The 24,244-nt window shown below is 49.4% G+C and overlaps 1 protein-coding gene across 10 annotated transcripts in view; it reads left to right on the top strand.

The window, feature by feature from the left end:
• Positions 1–16,550, top strand: part of TMCC1 (transmembrane and coiled-coil domain family 1) — an 80,592-nt gene extending 64,042 nt beyond the window's left edge. For 8 of the 10 annotated variants that reach the window (XM_051627396.1, XM_051627395.1, XM_051627399.1 and 5 more), the window contains 3 exons: positions 3,453–4,387; positions 10,748–10,883; positions 12,352–16,550. In XM_051627396.1, coding sequence (XP_051483356.1) covers positions 3,453–4,387; positions 10,748–10,883; positions 12,352–12,666 — 1,386 coding nt within the window. In that variant the 3' untranslated portion in view covers positions 12,667–16,550. The other 2 variants (XM_051627403.1, XM_051627398.1) reach the window with 2 other exon arrangements.
• The last annotated feature ends 7,694 nt before the right edge of the window (positions 16,551–24,244 follow it).

Genomic DNA, 24,244 nt, shown 5'->3' with positions numbered 1-24,244 from the left:
TCTTCAGCAATACCAAAAGGCAAAATCATAGGTTCTTTTTGGGCTGGGTGTTGCAGAATAGATAACATAAAAAAAACTTTTACAGGAGGGAAGGCCTGAAAGTGCCAGGAATGTGGTAGGATCTTGAGGGGGAGAAGGCATAAGGTCCTCACGTGGTTTCATTCGATTTCTGGTGTAATGCCAGAGCAGTTTTCAGTGTAACACCTGGTGGGAGCTCAGGCAGGTCCACTCTGTCCGGACTGACTCAATATACTGGAAAATTGATTGCAAGGCAGATTGACTAATTGAATTGTAATCCCTGTTTTTATACAATGTTTTTATACAAACATTGACCATTACAGTATTTAATTTACCAGCATCTTTTCAGGACAGATTGCCAGTCATCTTAAATCAATAATATGTCACCAGCGTTTCCCAGGGACCCAGTTTGTGCTGAATCTTCCCTTTCTCAAGCCTTGTCAATATGGAAAAAATGCTTAATTTATATCAGGTCTGTTCCAGAATAGCACTTTGTACAGCCATTTGCTTTTTAATTGTAAAAAACCCTTCTTGTTATTCCAGAATAATAGTCACACAGCTGGTAATTATAGAGTAATTATCCCAACACGGTTTATTCTGCTACAGCTGCTCTAGTTTATTTTCTGTCTCAGGTATAGGAAGTTAACCTGAGGAGAGATGCTGAAGTTGATTGACTTTAAAAGGGGGGAAGAGAAAGTTTCCATAACATTTTCTCTCACAAAACTTGTGTCTGAAAAGAAGAGTATACCGTTAGTGTAATTCACAGCAATTATACACTCTAATTAGACCCAACTGGGAGTAAATGAAGCTGATAGAAACTCTCTATTGCAAAGACATGTTGAGGTCCCATTGGTTCTACAACACTGAGATGTGCACGTTTTGGCTCAGAGCAAGTCTGTGCTGTGGCAGAGCTGGAGGCCCAACAGGACCAGCAGCAGTTTGGTTCTGGCGTGCTGGGTCACTCCGCTTGCGCTTGGCTTTTCACTGTCCAGGTACAAAAGTATTGGTTTGTGAAAAAAAAATCGTGATTTCACATTACGTTCTAAAAAAGTTGCATCAATTTTGTGGAACTTTCTCTTTTTTCATCTGTCATTAATACTAACATTTCCTTCTTCTTGAGTAGATACGGATGGTCAGAAATGGACTGTAGGGTTCTTTTTGAGGAGCCAGCTTGTTTTGTAAGGCAATTAAGAGGAATAATAGGATTGTATCAGTTTTCTGAGCAGAAAAGTCTGCGCTGTGCTGCTTTAGGGCTTCTGGTGAGTTGGAAGAGCAGCGAGTGGAGCTATGTGCTGTTGTGCCTGTGTTCAAGGAGCTGAGCAGTCACTGCGGGGAGGTGGTTGATGCTGTGGGTCCGGTGTGTCCTGTGCACGAGAGTGTTGTTTCCTTCTAGACCATGCCTAGAAATCACATCAGTGACAAGCTTAAAGTAATTACTAATGCCAAGAAAAGAGGTATTTTACCAAGTGTGTGCTACTCTGAAATAAATGTCCCTAGGTCTCAAGAGGGAGTACGTTCTGTGCAGTATTAGTATCATGCATGTTTTTGGTCCCACAGGTTAATACGAATTCTCCGCAATAATTTTCCAGTAATCTGCCCAGAGATCAGGGTTTCTAGAACTAAACCTGGTTAAGAAAGCAGTTGACATTTCTGTAGTCATTACAGACTGAAAACTGATGTTCTGCAGTTCCCAGCAACTGAACTCCTCTAGAAAATAAATCAGCTGAGTTTTCCGTGTGTCTGATGGGTTTTCCTATTGGTGTTCCAGGAAGGAGGACCCCAGCGTAAGGCTGCTGGGAAGGAGCCTGGCTGACCCTGCCCACACCTACTGCAGGGTGTTCATTTTGTTGCATTAAATTATAAATATGGAATATTGAAACAATAGAGAGAGGGATGCAATTAACTCAAATAGGATTTTTTGTTTTGTAAAGTATATATTCACAAGATAAATGCAGAAATGTGTTCAGTATTTGGGGAGTAAGCAATGAATTGGCTGGTAGTTGTTTAAATAAAGTATTCTGGGATGCTGCCCAGTGTTTCAGTGGAGCTGTCGGGCCCCGGGACACAAACAAATGTGAACCATCCAAGCTTGTTTGCTAAATGTGTAGGGCGTGAATCACAACCTGTTTATCCAACATGTTGTAGGTCTGTTGGCTGCGTCTACAGCAGCCAACACGTCTGTTTGGGTTTGCATGGTTAAAACCAGTTAAAGCTTACTTTATTTTTTGCAAGTGTCAGTGGAAGGAAGGGGTAGCGAGGCTTTCCTCGCAGTGCTGCGGGGCTCGGTTAGACAGCAGCCTTGCGGTGGCGGTTTGTAATTGGCGGCTCTGGAGAACGAACGCGGAGAGAGGACGGACGGCGGCCCGCCGCTGCCGCTGCCGGGGGCCTGCCCTGCCCGCGCCGCTCGGCGCTCGCCCCGCGGGCGCTGCGGGGCCAGGCGGGGCCAGGCGGGGCCAGGCGGGGCCAGGCGGGGCCAGGCGGGGCCAGGCGGGGCCAGGCGGCGGGGCCAGGCGGCGGGGCCAGGCGGCGGGGCCAGGCGGCGGGGCCAGGCGGCGGGGCCAGGCGGCGGGGGCCGTCCCGGGCCGCCCGCTCTGCCCCGGGGCGGGGCCAGGCCCAGGTGGGGCGCGGGGCGCGGGGCGGCCATGCGGGCGGCCGGGAGCCATGCACTGGGAGCGGGCGCTGCTGCCTCGCCGGGACAAGGTGCGGGGGGCCGGGGGTCCGGGGCTGGGGGGCCGGTCCCGCGGCGGCTGCAGGCGGGGGGCGCGGAGCGGCCCGGCCCTTCCTTCAGCCCTGGGAGTCGCGTCGGTGGCCACTCTGGTTACTTGGTGTGGTTCGTTTGCGCTGGAACAGAGTTCAGCTTGTTTTTTTGGATGAAAACGGGGCTCGTCCTGTGAAACTCGCCGTTTGCCGTCCGTGCCGAGGCACCTGCTGGCGGGCCGCGGCAGCTGCAGCCCCTGCGGTCCTGGGGAAGCGCTCGGCTTAGCAGACCTCAGGTCTGCTGGTAGGGTTCGTAATTCCTTCTTCCACACGAACAGATGGAGCACTGCGAATAACTCAGGCTTGCTGTACACTTGATCTGTGTGGCTTTTGCTCTTTCACAGTTACCTTCTCTGTCTTTTTGCTGCCCTGCTGACAGAGCTGCTGGCCCTATACCAAAGCTTCAGAGAACTCAGCCTGCCAAACTTGGGTGCCCTGTCTTGCTTTGGCCTTGAGTTTGTGGTTGAGACCATTAAGTTGGCTGGAGTAGGAGAGGTTTTGCCTATTTCTCAGCTTTTGCTAGGTGTCTGTAAAATAGATGAAGCTCAGTTGATAACATACCTTGGTCAGCTGAAAAAAGGTGGGTTTTTGCAGTTACATTCACTTCTCTAGCTGGCTGGCACAAAGAAGTTTTATATTAGCAAAGCTGGTGATGACATGTCTCTCTCCCTGCCTAGATCGAGCGGTTGGAAGTCAGCAGCCTCGCACAGACCTCCAGCGCAGTGGCCTCCAGCACTGATGGCAGCATCAATGCAGACTCTGTCGATGGGACCCCAGATCCTCAGCGTACGAAAGTGGCCATCACACACCTGCAGCAGAAGATACTGAAGTTGACCGAGCAGATCAAAATCGAACAAACAGCCCGAGATGACAACGTGGCAGAGTACCTGAAGCTGGCCAACAACGCAGACAAGCAGCAGAGCGCCCGCATTAAGCAAGTGTTTGAGAAGAAAAATCAGAAGTCGGCCCAGACCATCTTGCAGCTGCAGAAGAAACTAGAACACTACCATCGAAAGCTGCGAGAAATTGAACAGAATGGGATCCCTCGGCAGCCAAAGGATGTCTTCAGGGATATGCACCAGGGTTTGAAAGATGTTGGAGCAAAAGTCACTGGCTTCAGTGAGGGAGTTGTGGACAGTGTAAAAGGTGGGCTTTCCAGTTTCTCCCAAGCCACACATTCAGCAGCAGGAGCTGTGGTTTCCAAACCCCGGGAGATTGCCTCCCTCATACGGAACAAGTTTGGGAGTGCAGACAACATTGCTAATCTGAAAGACTCCTTAGAAGAAGGCCAGGAAGATGGGACGGGAGGCAAGGCTCTAGGTGTTATTCAGAACTTTCAGTCAAGCCCAAAATATGGCAGTGAAGAGGACTGCTCTAGTGCCACATCAGGCTCCGTGGGAGCCAACAGCACAACAGGGGGCCCTGTGGGAGCTTCCAGCTCCAAAACAAACACTCTGGATATGCAGAGCTCAGGGTTTGATGCAATACTGCATGAGATACAAGAAATTCGAGAGACACAGGCAAGACTGGAAGAATCATTTGAGGACCTTAAGGTTCGCTATCAGAGGGATTACTCATTAATAATGCAGACTCTGCAGGAGGAGCGGTACAGGTAGGTACTTTTGTACTTTGTTTTGGTACTAATAGTTGTGAGGTGCAGAGCACCACCGTCCCTCATTCGGAGGGGAAGTTCCGTGGTCTCAGGGTTTTGCTATCCCAGCTCTGCCTTTTATCATTACTTTGCAGCTCATCTCCCTTCCTGTGCAAGAAGTAGCAAGGAAAAAGGTTATTTCACACTCAGATCCATATCTACCAGAGAAGGAAATATCTAGCTTTCTTAGAGCTCTCCAAGAAGACATGATCGTGCCCATGTGCCAAAATTAGGATATCCCATTCCCTTTTCTGCTCAGCCCTACAGTGGCAGGGCTTAATGAAATTAAGTTATCTTAAATGTCAGATACTGGCAGTGCTCTTGTTGTGGAGGTCATGGGGCCCTGGAAATGGAGTTTCCGTGTTTCCATCAGCCTTCCCCTCCCTGGAAGAAATGGAAAGTGGAGGAATTGCTACAGTGCTGCCAGTCCCAGATCAGGTCATAGGGGAGAGGTGACAGTGATGTCAGGGAGGCAGCTTGGTGACATGGCATGGCAGTTCCTCCAACCCTGAGAGTTCCCCCACTATCCCTTGGAGAGGTGCCAGGGGAATGCTTTCCCACCCCTTTCTTTGCTGGTGTGGGGAGCTCTCAGCAGCCTGCCTGTGCTGTCCAGCAGAACATCTTGTGTCCCCACCACATGCTGGGGGCAAGGGCTCGTCCCCAGGCTTCCCCTCTGCAGCTGTGCAGCCTAAATCAATGTGATGATTAAACCGTGTTTTTTTAACTTTGCATAACAAATGCAAGGGGACCAACTCGTTCTGTTGGAGGGCAGCAGACTTCTTAATGAGGTTGCTTGTGGCCTTGTTGCTTTGGCCAGGCTGCAAAGCACAACCCGTGAGGCTCCAGAGCTGCTGGGTGTGGGGACAGGCTTTCTGAAGCAGCCTCTGCCACTTGCTGCCTGGGTTTGCACAGTAGGACATGGGATTGCCCTACAGCTCTTTAGACATGCTGGTGCCAGATGATTGGGAAAACATTTGAAAAGGCTTAGCCTGCTAGGATCTTGTGGAGACAGCAAGCTTTCTGTGTGCTGTGCAAAGCCTGGGTGGACAAAGCCAGACCAACACCACTTTCTAATCCTACTTTGCAACAATCAGCAATTTGGCTGAAACCAGCACCCAGCACAGCAACTTTGGTTCCTAGTGCCTCATTGTCATGAAGCCATGTAACAAAGTGATGTGGAGTCTGGCCTTCTGCTCCCCAGCAGAGCAGGGTCCCGTTGTCTGTGGCTGTGTATGTTGTTGTTCCACCCATACAGCAGCAGCCATTCATAGCAGGAGGCTGTACACTGCACAGTACAGCCTGAAAGTACAATGGAAGACCTTGGGCACTGGTGTGTGTCGTCAGCTAAACTGGCTAGTTATTCCCTGAAGCCTTTCAGCAAGGTTGACACAGGTCCTTGTACCAGTGCAGTATGAGATCATATCTGTTGTGTGCTGTTAGCCATGACTGAGTGCTCCCAAGAGTCCAGAGCCTCACCACTAGCCAAGGCAGCCTGCAGTGACAAGCTTCCGGGAGAATCTGTATTTGGCTTATAAATGCTTAAAAATGTGTAATTTAGATCTGCCATTTTGAATGTTTGTGCAAATTCACTAAAGGTGTGACCTTTAAAGTGAACCAGTTAAACCACATAAGTGTCCTTAGCTTTGCAGGCTGTCAGAGGTGAGCAAGGAGCTGCACAGTCCACAGGCAGCTCATGGGTTAATCACAGTGCGACTAGTACCTTAGTGTGCATGTTTGATAACTTCTGTATTTTAAAATGTGAAGATAAAAGCCAGCATCACCCTGAGAGCTGGAAGGTTACGTGATGTGTCTGAGGGCAGAGAGGGCTGGTGCTGGTTCCTCTGACTCCATCCTCAGCTCCCTTCAGAAAAAGGGAAAAGATGGGAATGAGGTTGTGGTTTGAAGCTTGGAGGCTGGGGATTGAAAATTAATCATAACTGGCTTTAAAAGCTATAAATACCTCATAACTCTGCTCTATTTCTGGGAAGCTTTCAAAAACAAGCACCGAGTTCAGTTAAAGCTTAAAAAAGAAGTATTTTGGAGCAGCCTGTGCTCATGGGGCAGCACTGAGTGCTGGTGTTGTACCTGGAAGCTGGAACAAAGCGTGAGCTGTGGCATTTTCTCAGCCAGTCTTTGTCCATCCGCCCTTTTTTAGATGTTCTACTTTTTTGCAGGTTCTGATGTCTTTTCCTTGTGTGTTTATGCAGTTTCTGTTTATCAGCCGTAGCTGGCCTTGCAGGTTTTCCGTGTCCTCTTCCATCTCCTCCCTCCCCTTGCCTGTCACCCCGCCTGACTGCCGGCTTGGAACCAGCTGCGGGGCCAGCACCTGCTGGTGCAGTTGCTCCAGCTCTCCCACCCTGGTGCTGCCCGGTGCAGGGTGGGCTGTGCTGGCAGCACGTGCCAGCCCCGAGCCCCTTGTGGCTCCACTGGAGCTGAGTCGTGGAGGAAGGAGGATCCTTGGCCCTCATTGTGTTTCTGCCGCACCGGGAGCAGGCGCTGGAATCGCGGTTGCTTATCTCATCGGTTGGAAGGTGGCGGTTGTTTACTGATAGGAGCAGGGACTTTCTGTGCTATTGAGACTGAAAAAAAGTTCCTGCTGAGTATTTTCATCTTGCGTGTCCCTTTAGGAACCTGTTTGTACGCGGTGAAATCATGAACTCACATACTTGGAGCGTGGCCAGTCTGGGAGTTTGAGTTTCTTCCCAAGCCCAGCACCCTTGGAAAGGGCACTGAGGTCTCCCACACTCCTGTCAAGAGAAATCCATCAGCCAAGATGCTAGATGCCTGTGCTTTCATTTATCTGATTTTTGCTGTAGTCTAATTGTTGTGCTTCAGTCTGTTCTCATGATTTATTTTAAAATAGATCAAAGGTGCTAAACCTTTGAGGTCTAGAAGGGTTGAAGAGGCCTCTCTGGAGTGTGGCTGGGCAGTGCAGGCAGCATGTTGGGTCAGACTGGTCTTCACCCTCTGTGAAAGCACCAAAATGTCCCTGCAAAGCTGTCATCCTCTGCCAGGGGAGGTTTGAAGCTGAAAGCACAATGTGGTGTGGGCACTGAGAGCAGCTCATGCCACCTTGGCAGCAAGCTCTGTCCCTCATGTACCATTTAGATAGAAGACTTGGATGTGTTGCAGATAATGCTGCTTTTACCTGTTACTCTGCTATTGAAAGCAGTGTGTTTAGTAGCATGAAAAGTATATTTGGATGACAAAGATCAAATGTGGTTTTGTTTGACTCAGCTGTAAAAAATAAGGTCCATCTTGAGAGATACTTGAAGAGAGGTATTGAACAGTGCACTGCACAGATCTTTTAGGATCAGTTTGATCAGTTTCTTCACTCACCAGAGCACTTACTGAGTGCTGATGAAATGTCTTTGTCATCCCATCTCTTACTTACATACACTGTATTAGCCATATATTTTGCAGCTATTACTTTAAAATGCCTTTAAGCTGTTAAAAAGATGAGATGGTCGTAATTGAGCTTCTTAGCCTTCTTCAGATCAGTTCCCAGGTTCCCAAGCAGTGAGCCGCAGAAAATGTGTGACATGGCTTGTTTAAAGGCTGTGTCCCCATGGCTCAAGGCTCAGCCCCAGCAGTGCACAGGGTGTCTGACACCAGCAACTGGGGATGGTGCTCCTGGCAGGCACCACTGGCCTCCTGCACAGGAGAGTTTCCCTGCCAGACCTTGTTAATCTAGAGGATAATAATTTTAAGGAAAAACTTCACATTTTGGCTAGTGAAAAAATAATTCTTGGACTCTAATGAGGAATTTTCCAAATCTGAAATAAAGTGGGGCTTGATTATTCAGGGCGCTGCTGTGTTCACAGACCAGTTTAGTGCCTGTTGCAGAGGTGCTGGTGCTCACATGGTAGAGAGAAGTGTGAGTATCACCTGAACCCTCTGGTGTCCTATCCCTTTTTTATTTCTGTAATGCCTCTGAGTTAAATGCAAGCCATCCTTCAATAGGAAAACCCTGGACCTGTAAGTTACAGGAACCCCTCTTGGCTTTTCAGATGTAAACATCAGTAGAAAACAGCAGGAAAAAGCCCACTTTTCTAAACTAGATAATGGGGCAAGGAGTGAAAAGGAGATGGATGGAGGAAGTGTAATTTCAAAAATAACTCTGGGTTGTTTTTTTGTTGTGGTTTTTTTAAACAACCCAGTTACAGCGGTTGCCTGACACGCCAGTTTTCTGAAAGTGCAGGTGATTCTTGGGTGCAAACTGCAAAAGTTCTGGAGCTGAGCAGGGAAATGAAGTGTGGTTCAGGAACAAACCAGTAGTCCTGCATTCAGGGCAGGGAGGACTGGAGCCAACCCTTTTTGCTAATCATGTTATGCTTAACTATACGGATTTGCAGGGTATCCTTATGTTTCCTGTAGATTGAGGTAGTTTTGAAGTTACTAAAATACAATTGTTTCTTGTCAGAGAACAGGATTTAAGCTGCCTGGCAACAGACATTTTATGAAGGGCGTTAATGTGAGAGGAGGTTAAAAGCCATAATCATATTTTCAGAAATGCTTAAGTCTCTTTTTTTGTAACAAACTCACTGGAGAGTTTTGTAATTTATTAACAAACTGAATTTATTTCAAGTAATTGATGCTGCCTTTGGGAGTTAGAGTGGGTTTAGTTGTGATTTCTTGGTTGTTGGCAAGTTGTTGTTTTTTTAGGTTGGGTGGGAACAAATGACAGTATTAATTATCTGGGCTCCTTCTTCATTAGCCAGTCTCCACATGGCTATTCCCTTGCTTGCAGCTTGTTGCTCTTGGGAAACCAGTTCTCCTGTGTGTCCTGTCTGGGCTGCATGGCCGTGTGGCACCTTTTGGGGCTGACCTGTGTCAGCCAAGGGTTGCCTTGGTGTCTCACTACTGGCTGACCACATGTGTTTCACTCCTGGAAACTGTCTTTCTGTGTCTGACTCCCTCTTAGTTTACAGCCAACATTGCATTGGGAGTATAAATGAAAATTCTCCTCAGACTTTTCAGGCTAGCTTGTGCCTACAGATTGTGAATATTTAGCTTGGGAAGCACCACAAATCTTGGGGGAGTGAGGGGAAGGAAGCAGGATTTTTGTCTCAGTTTTAGAACTTGTAATTAAATTCTTCATTCTCTATATTGTTTATTCATTTTATTAGTGTGTGTATAAACTAAATTCAGATGGAGTCTAAGGAGAACTGAAATTAACCAAGGAATTATCTCTGTGCTGGATTCATTGAAAATTTCTCAGTTATTAGTATCAGGGGTCAGATGATAAGAGCTATACAATAAGCTTTTTCCATTCTGCTACAATGAGAAGACGGTGAAAAAATCCAGTGGTCACAGTGGCTGTACCCAGACCTGCCTTTCCTTGGAGCTGCTGCTTGTAGGAACCAAGGACAAGAAACCATCAGGAAGTGGTGGAAGAGGGTGGTATGGAGGGTGCCCAGGTCCTGACCCCCTTGAGCCCTGGCCTGGCTCTCTCTGTGTGTTTACCTTTTGGAAGTAGGAGAAGCACTTGCCTGATTTTAAAAGGCTATTGAAGCATGAGTTGCTTGTAAATTTTGGACTTGTAACTCCAGAAATGTGCTACATACAAATGCAAGGTGTCCCTAGTACACCTTGAAAGTGCTATAGTAACATTGTGGAGCTGTCATTGCAGTCAATTTAAAATTCCCTCAATGAGAAGCAAAACTCTGTCTTTCAGAAGTACTGTAACTGTTTTTTGGGCAGCCCTCTGTCTCCGGGCTGCTCTAAGTCCATTCATCAGTAGCAAACTGAAAAATAAACCTGCAGGTTAATGAGTCATGTACCCTTCCTATAAGTAATATGATGATCTGTGCTAGTTAAGCTGAATCATTTATGAGAGATAAAGAATTAAGTCAGAGATGTCTGCGTGACTCACATGTAAAGATCAGGCAGGACCATCATGTTCTCTGAGGCATCAGTCATGTTTAATTCTTGTGTCATTTTTATGCCTGTTCCTGTTGCGAGTGTAGATGAAAATGAGCTTGTGTTACTAGAAGGAAACTGTTCAGTGTAAACAAAAGCTTGGGGAACAACTTACACTATTCTAATTCTGTCCTTTAATTCTTGCATCACTTGACAGTTGTCATTTAACCACTGTGTATTTTTCCCCAGGATAGAAGCAGGATGAACATTACCTTACCTGGTAGAATTTCCATGATTCCCAGTGAGAGGGCCCTGCTCTGTAGTGTGTGCTGTGTCACCACTGAGGGAGCCTCCCTAGTTTCAGTAAAATGTCTGTGATGTTCCTTGCTCGGTTGTTACAGGTGCCATTTTTCAGTCCACTCCTCACTAAAGCTTCTGTACCATGTATGTCATTTCTAGATGTGAAAGACTGGAAGAGCAGCTCAATGACCTGACTGAGCTCCACCAGAACGAGATCCTTAATTTGAAGCAGGAGCTGGCCAGCATGGAGGAGAAGATCGCCTACCAGTCTTACGAGCGAGCCCGGGACATCCAGGTGGGTGACAGGCAGGGACACTCCAGTCCTGTTTTCCACCTGCCTTTCTGTAACTCAGCTCTTCTGAAGTACTCATGTCGTTTGATATTTGGTTTTAATCCTTGTAGCTTTATTGCTAAACTGCAGTTTGGTGAGTTCTGAAAGGGCCTTTGTTCCACCTCTGCCCCTCGGGTCTCTGCAGGAAACTCCTGTGGAGAAGAAGGGCTGTGTCTGCAGGTTCCTCAGAGGGACCTGCCCCTTGCCCCGCAGCAGAGCTTTCAGAGGAGCTGTGTCCAAGTAGAGGTCTGCATCTCCTTTCTGTACAGGGCTTTGCAGGGTAGTAGAAACAACTGGACCCTGACCCGAGCACTTTTTTTTACAGTAGCATTCCCAGTAAACTGACCCTAGGGTGTGTTTCTGTGTCACTAATTTTAGAGCAATGATCACATATGTCTAAGGAAAAACTGCTTTGTGTACCACTGCCTGGAGTCAGGAAACTATTCTTTCTGTTGATTTTGCCCAAATAAGGAGGTGTTTTAGAAGACAAGTTTCTTTCCGTATTAAAAGACCAAAGCTATAGAGATAGTTGGAGGGCCTTCCACAGAGCAAGAGACCTGGGGAATGACCTGAGCAGCCATTAAACCTTACAAAGAAAGGCTTGTTGAGAAACGGGTCCATCGTCCATTTTAAATCCTTGTGCCAGTTTTAGCAGGCATCTCGGTTTCGATCGCTGACGTGGAGATATTTATAGTGTAAGCAGGGAACTGTAGGTCAAAGTTCTCCCTTTTTCCTCCCCCCAAAGAGCCTCTGCCAGGTGATTTCCTCTGGAGACAGAGCAGGCTGTGCTTTTGGCACACTTGGAGACCCAGCTGCAAGCCCTGCTGAGCCCATGTCCCTGCAGGTTGCTTGCTGCTAGAGGGGCTGATCAGTTTGCCCCATGGTTTCAGGGACCATAACTGCAGAGAAGCCCTCGCATTTCATTAACCTCCACAGACATGATGCAATGACAGAGAAATGTAACAGGTGACAATGACCTTTAAGTTAAGGTTAAAATAAATAGGTGTCTGTGGACAGTGGTCCCATGGCCTCTGACAGAGTAAACAGGAGGCCCTCCCTTGGGGAAATGTTACAATATTCAGCTTTTGTTTTCCTCTCTAATTTAATACAGCAGGAAGACCAAAGGCTGAAGACTTAAATCGAAGTGGGGATTTTTCAATAGCTTTTAAAATCCTTTTATGATTCAGAGCTTTAATGTAAACTTGCAAATTGGCAACAAAGGGCAGTGCCTAATTAACGAGGAGCCCCTCGCCCTCAGCCACGTGGAATGGCAAGGTCTGACATGGGCGTGGTGACTGATGTCCTGCAGAGGTGCGTGGGGCATGAGGCAGGTGGCCCTGGCCTGGCCCAGGTGGTGAGATGAGAGCGGTGGGCTGTCCACAGCTGGGGCACCCCGGGTGCTGGCAGCCCAGCACTGTGTTCTCGCCCACAGGAGGCACTGGAAGCTTGCCAGACCCGCATCTCCAAGATGGAGCTGCAGCAGCAGCAGCAGCAAGTGGTGCAGCTGGAGGGGCTGGAGAATGCCACAGCCAGGAACCTTCTGGGGAAGTTCATCAACATCCTCCTGGCTGTCATGGCTGTCCTCCTCGTCTTCGTCTCCACTGTGGCCAACTGCGTGGTGCCCCTCATGAAGACTCGCAACAGGACGTTCAGCACTTTATTTCTCGTGGTTTTCATTGCCTTTTTGTGGAAGCACTGGGATGCCATCACCGGCTACTTAGAACGGTTCTTGTCTCCCCCCAGATGATGGTGGCAGGACCTGGCTGCATCCTCCTCCTCCCGGCGCTCTCGGTGAGCAAGCGTGGCAAAGATTAGTCAGCAGCTACTCTGCTGAAGTTTTAAAGTGTCCGAGTGAATTTGTTTACATTTAGAATAATGTTTTTTCTCTGCGAGATGCATTGCAATAGTATTTTTTAGATTTTATTCAAGAACTCTTTTTTGGCGAGAATCCTGGATAATTTTTATGTAGCATGGTTCTCTTTGGATGCAAATCTTAAGATTCTCTGAAGTGTACAAAAGAAATAAATAAAATGCAGAAATTTGGAGCATACCAATGGGCAATTCAAATTGTGGCTTGAACTACTGTACTAAACCTGTCAGGAAGAAGTGAACGTGATTAGCTTGAGAGGAGCAAAGCTAAATCTAGTGCACAGCCTTGAGTGATGGTACCACAGCAAACCTGTAACACTAAACTTTTACTGTGAAGTCTGCTCACATTCCATGTCCAAATGTATGCGTTCAGAGTGGTTTCTTTCCTTAACAAGAGAACAACAACGTGTGGATCTCTTCCCCAGCCCAGCGTCTGGGTTCGCCGTTTGTGCTGACCTGATTTACTGTAACTTTCTATAAGGCTGGCTAACTTTGCTAAGCATATGAAGTGGAAGCCTCATGCCATACGTAGTAACTGCACAGCTGTGCTACAGTATTTTGAAGCAGTCCTTGAAATACTTATCTTTAAGTAGAAGCCCTTGGTCGCACTTTTAAGGTTTTTTTTATATATGTATATTCACAGATTTAAAAAAATCCGAACAGCATACTTGAAGAGTGTAATACTCAAACTCTCAGTGCTTCCTTATTGTTTCTAATAGGATTTTTTTATTATAATAATTATTATTATTGGGGTGTGTTTGTTGTTTTTTTTTAAGGGATTGGGAGGGTCATTACTTTTTTTTTTCCTTTTAAATAAAGAAGTGATGTTTTTAAATGAAGAAATACGTGAATAATTGTGAGCCGTCTTGTCCTGAAACAGTTTTGAGGAGGGCAGAGAGTAGTTTCTAGTGCCAGCTTGTCTGGAGCACAGTGCTGTCCATATGCCATGTATCTGTCCTCCAGAGCATACAGATGCAGCATCATGAAAAACATCTTATCTTCTCCACACATTTTTGTCATGCAGGGCTTTTTTTCCTCACTGTGAAGGAGAGTATGTTTATATTTCTCATTTGCATGTCATCTCTCATTCCTGGCCTCAGGATAAGGAATTTATTTTTCATCCCTTCCTACGGAAAAGACAGGTTCTTTTAAGGAAAGAAATACTGAATCAACAGTCTACTTAAAAGAATGGTTGTCTCAGAAATAGCTCTCATTTAATTTTTAAATAAACCCCTAAAAAGTGAAACCAAAGTTTTCCTGCTGTCAGGCTCTGGTAAGATCATTTGTGTGTCTGTCTGTACACTGTACCTGTGTGCCATCAAGAGCATCCTCTTCTTCAGCCATGGGGCTGAGTACTTGGTGTAGAAAACTTTCACAGCTCTACAGGAAATAGCAGCTTCAAATGTGCCTCTGAAGTCCTAGCAACGTGCTGTTGCTGGTGACTTGTTGGTACTGGTGGGCTGGCTTCATGTCCAAGGAATCAGCGTTCACTCTGTGCTCTTTTGTTTGTCCCTTTTGCTTTAATGAAGCCAAGATTCAACCTCCATCTCCAAGAAATAAAAAAAACCCTCCAGGATTCTCTTTCAAAACCATGTATGATGTTTAGTTAGATCTTACTGTTTTCCTTTTTCAGGCTTAAATTCCCTCTAGGAACCAAATGTTGCCCAAGTGACCTGAAATCATACATGTACATACATGGAACACGTACATCATATATATATATACACACACGGAAGCCTAGGACTTAATGCAATTCTGGGTTCTGAGAAATTCCCTCAAACTAGGTAACAGCCTTGAGGGTCTTCTGATAAGCAGCAGAGGGCTTGCCATCCTTCTTCCTTCAAAGATTCTGTCTATTTTTTCCATAGTCACAGGAAACTCAGGTACCCTTCTCCCCAGGGATCCCAGCACACCTCTCTTTGTCACCATGTTCACTAATCTGCTCCTGTCCTACTTAAAATGCAAATTGCCAATTGCAACTGACTCAAGCCAAAAATAATCATGCTTTCTACAGAGTTGCAGAGAGAGCAAAGATTGCATAAGCATTCCCTCCTTAGACCATGCTTCTAGCTCCAGCAAAACTCTTCTGTTTACCATGGTTCTCTGATGAATTCAAATGACGTGGGCAACCAGCGCCATCCCATTACATAGTTTGTGTCAGAAACAAAGGTGTCAGTAACCATAAGAACTGAATTGGCACAGAATTGAGAAGCTTTGTTGCCTTTATTTCTGGACCCTGGCCTTTGCACCTCTTTTTTTTCTCAGTTCTGATGACACTAGAATTGCTCGTGGTAGGTTTTTATGTGGTGAAAGCAGGAAGGAGTTGAAAGCCAATGGATCTGGACACTCAGTGCCACTTGTCCGTGGTATTTGAAAGAAGTGTTTATCCCTCTTTATATCCTAATTTCATTTAGAATCTGAACTCTGTGTTGTCTTCAGTAAATACCATTTGCTAATTTGCCAGAAGGCACAGGCTTAATAGAAACTTATCACCTCAAAACTGTTTGGTGAAGGCCACGTACATATGGTTGTGGACAATGTCTGTCTGTCTGTCTCTTTCTCTCTCGGCAGTTTCTTCCATTCCAGAAAGTTGTCTGCAGTAATGCCACATGATGCTGCATCCACTTTTCATATCCTAACACAACTGCCATGTGTTTTGCCTTTTGCATTAGCAGAACTTTGTGGGGTTTTCTTCCCTCTTCAGTTTGAAGGTCTGTGATGATTTCTGATAGCTTAACAATAATTATACTGTTGGAAATGTGATTCTAGCTTTAAAGCTCCCTTTCCTTGTAAGTGGTTGTGTTTGCTTTCTTGATGAAGCATCTCTGGATGACTTGTAGAAGACAGTTCCCACCATGGGTGTAAGTGTGTGTGTGAGTACCTTGTATTGGCCTTCCTTATGGAGGTAAACTTCTTAGTGACCATCTCTGAGTTGCAGAATGTTTCCCAAAACATTTCATATTCAGAGTTGAAATTATTCTGAAGTTGCTTAGGTATGTTTAGCACGTATCAACTTGGCATATAAAAAGGGAAGAATATAATGGACTGTGTTAGTTTAAAAAGCAGCAGCTCTTCCTTGAAATTCTATGGTTCAAATGAAGTTTATCTGTTTCCCCCATTTGCTTTCTCAGTGTAAAGAAGAAAATCTTAATGCAAAAAATATTTACATGTTTAAATTTTGTGAAGTTCTCTTTTCTCTCAGCCTCATTAGGTTAGTTTAATGATACTGAGCATGCTCACAGCAATTATTTCATTGGTTTATTCCAATCCCGTGAGTTCTTAAAGTTTGATCAGATGAAATGTTGAGTTCTGTACATGTTGCACTGGGACAGAAAAGCACTGTCTTTCAGCTTTGAGAATATGCATTTTTTTAATTAAAAACGCAGCATTATAACAAAAGAAGCCAAGCTACAAAAAGGTTCAAGATTGGGTAGTTTTGCCAGTTTTTAAATGAATTCTGAACGTGGCTAAAGAGTTTTAAACCCTGTGTGTCTGTGTTGTGTATGCCAGGTGGTATAGTAGTAGGCAATTGACTTAGCTGTAAGTGTGTTTTTAAAGTGTAAAAAAAAATAAACAGAAAAACTCACTTGCACGGGTTGAAAAGTACAGAAATGACACTTGTGAACGTAACACTGTAGTTTATAGATCTTAAGCTGCTAATTGTTGAGAGAGATTTACATTTGTCTTGTCTGATTGTTGCAGATTTATCTGTGACACTTTTACTGTATATAAAAAACTTTAAATAAAGACCTCAGCTATTAACACTGGCCTAATTTGGATGTTTCCAAAGGGATGGGGAGGAGGTAATCAGGAAAGCAACAGAGAGGTGTTTTAAAACTGGGCTGAGCCCTCTTCTACTATCGTAAAACTTGAGCCTGTTCTCCACGGATCTGATCATCAGACTTCATCCTGTAATCAGCCATACACCCCCAGCCTTGGTGAGGATAAATGGGCTGCCTTGTTTGGTCTGTGGGCAGAGGAGGAGCCGAGCTGCATTCCTCCCTTTCCTTCATCCCTGGGGAGCCTGGGACAGCCTGGCAGGGTGTTGCACAGCCTGCAGGAGGGACGGTGAGGGAAGGTGACTTCTCCAAGGGGGTTCAGTCTGAAGGCCTGGGAGCTGCTCCTGTGCTTTCCACCTCTGAGCAGGTCTGTAACTGGGCTGCCCCAGCTGAGATGGGGTGGGGGGCTGCTCCCCTGGGCCCTCTCCTCACTGGGACTGCAGGATCAGCTCTGTGCTGAGCTGTGTGTGCAAAGCAGGGTACAATTGTCACCTCACCTGTGTTTCTCACATGCTGGTTGGACTCAGTATGGTTGTTGAACGTGTGAGGATCAACTGGGGGCACAATGACCAAGGGTGAAAGCAGTGGCCTTCTGCTCCCCTGTCAACAGTTTTAATCCCATCATTTAGAGGATTAGGAGTCATTACTCAGCTTTTTGGTTAGTCTGTGGGAAGTGATTTGATAGCTCCACCCAGGTCCTGGGGGACAAACAGGGATGTGGCAAGGGTCTGGCTATGCTGGGTTCCCACAGTGGAGGCAAAGAATTGGCTGATCTTTCCGACTGGAGCAGTTGTTCTCCCAGGTCAAATCACACCTCAACGTGTTGATCAATCTGGGCAAACAGCTCCCTACCCCAAGGCATCTGCCTTCAAGTTGTTTCTTAACAAGCACTAAATCCACGTTCTCCTTTAAAAGACCATGTTGGTTCCTAGTTTGTTGGCCTCAGTGGAGCTGAGGAGAAAAGCCAGGACAGGATGGGAAGCTGTGGAGTGCTTTCATCCTTCCTCCCCGCTGCAGGTTTGCCTGTGCATGGCTGATGCTCAACTGGCCTTGCAGTCAAGGTGTTCAGAAGTTCCTCACACACACACACACACAAGCTCTTAAACCCCGAGGCAGTGGGAGCCCGTGAGCGTGCCTGGCCTGCACAGACCAGTCTGAGTGTGACACCCCCCTGCTCCCAGGGGCTCTGCCTTTCCAGCTGGGTCGGGCGCTGCTGCTGCTGCTGCACATCACCCACGAGCCCCTTAATGTGGACATGAGCTCTGGGCCAAGACAATTCCTGTTCATCCTTGGCCTTCTGGATAATGTCCCTTGAGGGGAGACTGCTGGAGCAGGCTGAGGAGGAGGGAGTTTTTTGGTTTGCTGTGGGAGGAACTGTGACCCAGGAAGCACAGCTCATCCTCGGTCACACCCTGTGAGCTAAGTGGAGCATTTAGGAAATGGACATCCTGCTTATGTGGGGGAGGGATCCTGAGAAGAGAACAGGGATCATATGAGGAGCGAGTCACGTTCCAGTGGTGGAGCACTCCTCAGCAGAAAAGATCTTCAAGGAAGTAAGATCCCTCTGATCCTCCCGCTTTCCATCTCCGGCGTCCCGAGGCAGTTGTGATGCTCAGCATGGGCTTAACGGCACTTTCCCAGACTGCTCGGGAACTTGGGTTATGTTCTTTTCAAAAACCTTTTGAAAGAGCTTTTGCTTATTTCAGATCAGCTCTGCTCCTGCATTGGTGACGTTTGCATTTCCCTCCCGCATTTGAAACAAACTTTCAGGTAGGATCAGCTGCTCTCCCTCTGTCCCAGCCGGGCCCGCACCACTGGCGGGGAGCAGGCTCCAGGACTGCAGAGACAGGCAGAACAAGTGACCCGAGCGAGCGAGGGGACCCCCCTTTTCTCCCGGCAGCCCGGGCAGCGGGACGAGACGAGCTGCCCCCCAACCCGCCGGCGCCCCCGGAGCTCCCCACGGGCTGCCAGCTCCCTTCGCGGGCCCACCGCAGGGCTGTGGGCTGAACCACGCACATCGAAACCGTGTTAATTGCCTGGGATTAATGACCAGATTTTAACGAGTCTAATTTAATTTACGATACCCTAAAGAACGCGAGACCCGCCCCAGCAAAACCCCGCACCAGTGGCCGTCCCGCCACTCCTGCCGCCGGGCCGGAGGGGACGAGCTGCCCCAGCTGCCCCTGTTGCTGTTCCTCTCGCTGCCCCTGCCCCTGCCCCTGCCCCTGCCCCCGCCCCCGTCCCCGTCCCCGCCCCCGCCCCCGCCCCTGCCCTCTGCCGGTCCCCGCGGCCCCGCCCCGCCGCCGCTCCCTGCCGCCCTCTGGCGGCCGCAGCTGGTCCTGCGCGCCCGTCCCGCCGCGGTCTCTGGCGCCACCCGGTGGCGCCGCCGCGCCCGGGTCTGCGGCGGGAGGGACCGGGCGGCGCGCGCCGCGCGTGGTTGCCCCGGGTCTGCAGGGCCTGTTCCAAAGCGCAATTGCTCGTGGTACGTGGTGATGGCGCTCAAACCAGCTGTCACGTAAGGCTGAATGCTCGGGTGTTAAGCATGGCTGGGCTGTGCTTACAGTGAAAATACATTATTTGACCTGGAGCTTTCCTCTTCTCTCCTCAAAGTGGGGCTGGAGTCTATGAAAATTTGGCGACGTGCTCCTGCCAGCTTCCTCCACCGTACAGGCTCTGCTGGGCTCACGGGTCTGACCCTGCCTGCGCCTGCCGTGCTCTGTTCGAGGTGTGCTCTGCTGGCAGCCCTGGCCCGCGGGGTCTGATGTTTCTGTCTCCTGGACAATGTCTTGTTCTGTTTGCTGACCTGCCCCAGCAGCGGCTGCTGAAGGGCCTGCCCCAGCCCTGCGGTAGTGGAGCTGTGTCCTGAGGCACAGAGCACACACCAAGGTGCCTTTTCTCTGGTGCAGTGTAGATTCCTAATAAAAAATAAAAAAAAAAAGGGGGGGCGGGGGGGAGGGGAGGAAACATATGAGGTTTGTAGGCTCTCTGGGCACATGACAGCACACAGGCACAGCTGCCACATTGCTAAATTGCCTGGTCCCCAGCACTGGCTGTGGAAGGAAGGAGCTCTGCAGCAATGGTGCTGCAGAACAGTGGGGCCTGGAGGTGGCAACCGGGCCAGCTCGGGACATGGCCAAGGGGAGAAGGCCCACAGGGTATGCAGGGACATGGCAGAGCAGACAGAGCTGTCAGGGACAAGCTGCCTGCTCTCTATGGAGCCAGACAAGCCCGCAGAGGCTCAGCCTGAAAATGCTCTCTCCTGTTGGTGCAATGCCCATTGTCCTGCTGCCACGTCCTCCTCCCAAGCTCTGCTTACAGGTGGCACCTTTTGCCAAGGGTTGTTAGTGGGGTTTATTCCAGGGGGCTGAGAGTGGACTCAGCCTGGGAAGGTCTCAGGGTGTGGAGCAAGGGCTGCCCCAGTCTGGGGACAGGGCACAGCTGTGAGCTGGTAAAAGCAGGGTGCTGGCTCGGAAATTACTTTTAATTGGGCTGTTAAAAATCCTTTCCCCCTCTTGACATCAGCAGAAGGCAACCTGGGGCTGTGCTGTCCGAGACACTTGCTCTGTTCTGGCACCTGGACAGGAGCTGCTCATGGAGCCCCACAGAGCAATTCACCAGTGAGTGAGGTGGAATGTCCCAGCTGACCACCAAATGACTCCAGTGCTGCTGCAGGGCCCTGTGGGGACACCAGCCCCACGGAGTGCTGCCCGGAAACCTGTGAGCAGAGGTGTGAGCCTGGGGCTGAGGGTCGCTGGCTCTGGGGTGGTGTTGCTCTGGCACAGCTGGCTCTTGTAAGTGTTGGTGCAGCCGTTTCTGCCACAAGTGTTTGCAGGGAGCCCTGGAGCTGCTGTGGGGCCCTGATACGTGGGGGAGCGTGTGCTTTTCCTCTCTGCTGTGCTGGCTGATAAGCACAAAGCAGATGAAGAGGAGAAGGAAAGATGAACTTGTCCAGTCTCCAAGTCTGATACGGAAACTCTGGCGAGGCCTGGTTTGTCGGTCAAGATAACAGCTCTTGCTAGGCTAACCTAGACGTTTTACACACAGACGTAGCAGTGAGCAGGAGTGATAATGGCAGTGGAGTAGATAGGTTGCTGCTATCTGGATTACGAAAGGGCTTTTATTTAATTATGCTCAATTTTCTTTCTCTTCCTCTGGATTCCAGCACTGCCATGCAGGGCTTGACGATGCTTGCACCCCAGGGCCTGCCTGGATGCTTCCTGGGGTGGTTGGAGCAGCCTCCCGTGGGCAGGCATCCATAGCCCTGGTGCCACAGGACCCCTCACACCACCCCCCTCCCGGCTGGGTTGGCTCAATCCCCGCGCTGGTTTTGCGGAGGCTGCAGCACCTGGCAGAGCCAGCACGCTCTCTGTTGCCTTCTATTTATAAGATTTCCCTTTGAGCATGTTCATGGGGTAGCTGCCATCCATCAGGGTCTCTCTTGTTGGGGTGATGGTGAGTCTCAGCTGCTGGGAGGGTGCTGTGACCTCCTTGAGACAGAGACATCCAGAAGAGCCACAGGTCCAGGGACAGCCAAGGCCAGCTGGGACTGTGAAGGTCCTCCTGGCTGCACCACCAGACCAGAAGGCTTCACACTGGAGTTTCCCCTTGCTGAGGTGTCTCCCCCCGACAAGACCATGGACAGGGCAGAAGAGGGTCTATCCAGGGTACCCCTGTGCAGCCATGGAGCCAGCAGCCCTGCTGAGGCCCCAGTGCTGCCTCAGCCACTGGCAGCTCACAGACCCAGTGGGGACACAGAGCTGGTGCCCTGAGTGCCAATCACAGTGATGCCAGGCAGGACCACATCCAGGCTCCAGGCCAAGCCCGAGGACCAGGAGGGACCCAACAGTGGCTGGTTGCCCCAGGGCTCACTGGAGACCATGCTGGATGGGTCCTGGTTTTGCTCACAGAGACTGGGGGTCTGGTGCTGAGCCCCAGCCAAGGGTCTGACCCTGTGGGTGCAGGCTGGGAGGGGGGCAGAGAACAGGAACCAGCTGTTTTTTCTTGCCACACTTCCCGTTTCCGCTGCTTGTGGCCATTCCTGCAGTCCAAAGCAAGACCATGGCTTTTAAAGGTGCTGTTTTTGCTTCTCTGTTAGCAGGCTTCAGCTCTGACTCACTTCCTTTCCCACCGACACTGGTGGGAGGTCCCGCTGTGAGTCCCAGAGGCTGGAGGAGCAGCTACTGGCTGGTTTTGTCTGTCTCCTCCACCAACAGCAGTTTCAGTAACTTGCCAGGTGACAGACACACAGGCTGAGAGGTTCAGGATACACCTCTGCTCCCCTAAGCCCTGTCCCGTGCCCATGGACTTCTTAGGAGGTGCAAACCAAAACTAATCACTGCTTGTGTTTGTTTGTTTACTTCTGTTGATGGCTTTGGGCTTGTGGGTGCTCACCCAGCATGTTTGATTTTTTGACTGGAGCATCTGGAAACCCTGAGAATTTCAGGCAATACAGGTAGCTGTTGCAACACAGAGGTAATCCATCCTGCCCTCTCAAGGACAGAGGATCTGGGGAGGGCTGAAGGTCTTCACCAAGGAAGTTTCTAGCAGATGCTTGAAGCTCTGGCTAAGTATGGATTAATTAATCTTATGAGCTGCCTGCCAAGCAGCCTGGCAGAACAATCCTCCTCCAAACAGCTACAGGGAGGTGGAATGACATCCCCAGAGTCACCAATGCCATCGGTGGAAGCTCTGGGAACAAGACTCTTGAGCCCCTTGGGCAGCAGCAGGAAGCTGGGCTGCTCCAGCAGGAGTGTGGGTGGGAGCAGAGGTGTCCAAGGGCCTCGCAGTGTGTCCAGTGCTGGGCTCTGGCTGCTCCTCTGCCCAGGTGGGCACGGGCTGCCCCACACTGGTGCTCAGACCCTTCTGATACGTCCCTCTGGTGGGGGACAGGCAGGGTCTCTGCTACCCCAGGGGGTTATGCCAGTCTCCAGCCACTACCTAAGGTCTCTCTGAGAGGTGTGAGAAATGCTGAAGCCCCTGGCAGCCCCCAGCCTGTCTCTCCAGCCCCATGGGCAGGGGCAGGGGGCAGATTTTGTCACGCTCAGAGAAAAATCACATGGAGCCTGGTTGCTTTTCCACCTTGATTTACTATCAGCTTTGACAAGCTCTGTCTCTTGGCTCCTCTGGTACTGCCAGCTGTGTCTAATGCTGTTGATTTGATAATATATCTAATCTGCCTTTCTTGAAAGTGCCCAGTATCTCAGAGCTGCTGTTCTCCTACTTGAACCATCTTCTTTCCTTGCCTTCTTTCTATCTTCCCCAGCTGGGGCCAATCTGTCTGGGAAATAGTCCAATTTGCTTCCATCTGATGGGAGCGGATCCCAGCTCCGTTCCCTTCATCTACTCTGGAGTCAAAATCAGCCTAGGTCATTATTTTGAAATCCTTTATTTTCCTCCTCTGCATTTTTGCTGCTGCTTTTCTCCCTCAGCAGAGACATTGGTGAAAACACATCTAAATGTCTTTCTTTGGGGTTTTTGCAGAGCAACCAGCTCCCCCTCAGCATCACACAGACATTTGAGCTCTGGACAAGATATTGCCCACATTTTAGACCCTCCCATGATCTGAGGAGGGCCTGGAAAGCGCCAGTGGCCAGGGAGGGAGGCTGGGAGCTCAGTTGCATGGTGGTGTGTCACTAAAGGACCTCTCAGCCCCTCTCACTCCATCAGGGCTTCCTGGACAGGACAAGGAAGGGCCTGTCCGAGCTGCCTGTCACCTGGGGTGTGGGCTTCCCTGTCACCTGGGGTGTGGGCTCCAACAGGCCCTAATGGCCCTAAGCAGCCCCAGCTGGGCTTCCCACACCCTGCCCAGTCACAGGACCTCATTTAAGCCCAGGGCTGGGAGATCAAGGCTCCCTGGGCTGTGCTGTAGGTGCTGCTGTTTGGCTCTGTCTCTGGTCACTGCTCCTGCACTGCTGGTGTCCTTCTGCCTGCCATGGTGCTCAGGGAGGCTGCAGGCTCAGCCCCTAGGACTGTGATTTTGGTGGAGTCATTAACTCAACCAATACTGTGTGTCCAGGGTCTCTGGATGCTGCCTGAACATGACAACAGCATTTCCTGGTCTGAAGCATTGCAGCCTCACCCACAAGTGGCTGAGTCTGTCAGCCCCAAAAAGCATCAGCAGGTGGGCTCAAGGGAAGGTCTTTTCACAAGCTCTGGAGTGTGGCTGTATGGAGAGGCAAACTCATTCTGCTGAGGAGCACAGAGCAAGGCTGTGTGGGGCCCACAGCAGGCTGTGAAGAGCTGGATGTACCCTGCAGAGCTGCTGGGAATTCAGGTGAGTGAGGGGTGAATATGTGAGAAGCTGCTGGGATGCCCTTCTGCTGAAGGGGTCCTCAGGCATTACAGCCACAGCTGCACTGGCCATCCGTGCCCCTGCCAAACTGGGGAACTGAAACCAGTCTCTGAGGAAGTGTTCCCAGTTTCCATGATTCAGGGTTTCCAGGGCATTGTGGTCGCCATGAGGTGGCACAGGAGATCCTGCTGACACAGCTGGAGTGGCCCTTGTGCAGCTTATGGGGAGCAGAGCCTGAAAAACTAGAACAACCCCTGTGTGACCTGGGGAGTGAGGCTCCCAGAACTCCCATCTGGGCATAAGAGGGAAAGCAGGAGGCCTGACTGGCCCCAACTTTGGGCCACCAAGCTCAGGGTGATCTTAGCGGGTGTGTAAATTGGTGCTTG

The sequence above is a fragment of the Apus apus genome, chromosome 9 (assembly GCF_020740795.1).
Source record: "Apus apus isolate bApuApu2 chromosome 9, bApuApu2.pri.cur, whole genome shotgun sequence".
Taxonomy (NCBI): domain Eukaryota; kingdom Metazoa; phylum Chordata; class Aves; order Apodiformes; family Apodidae; genus Apus; species Apus apus.
This window is presented reverse-complemented; position numbering and strand designations above follow the sequence as displayed.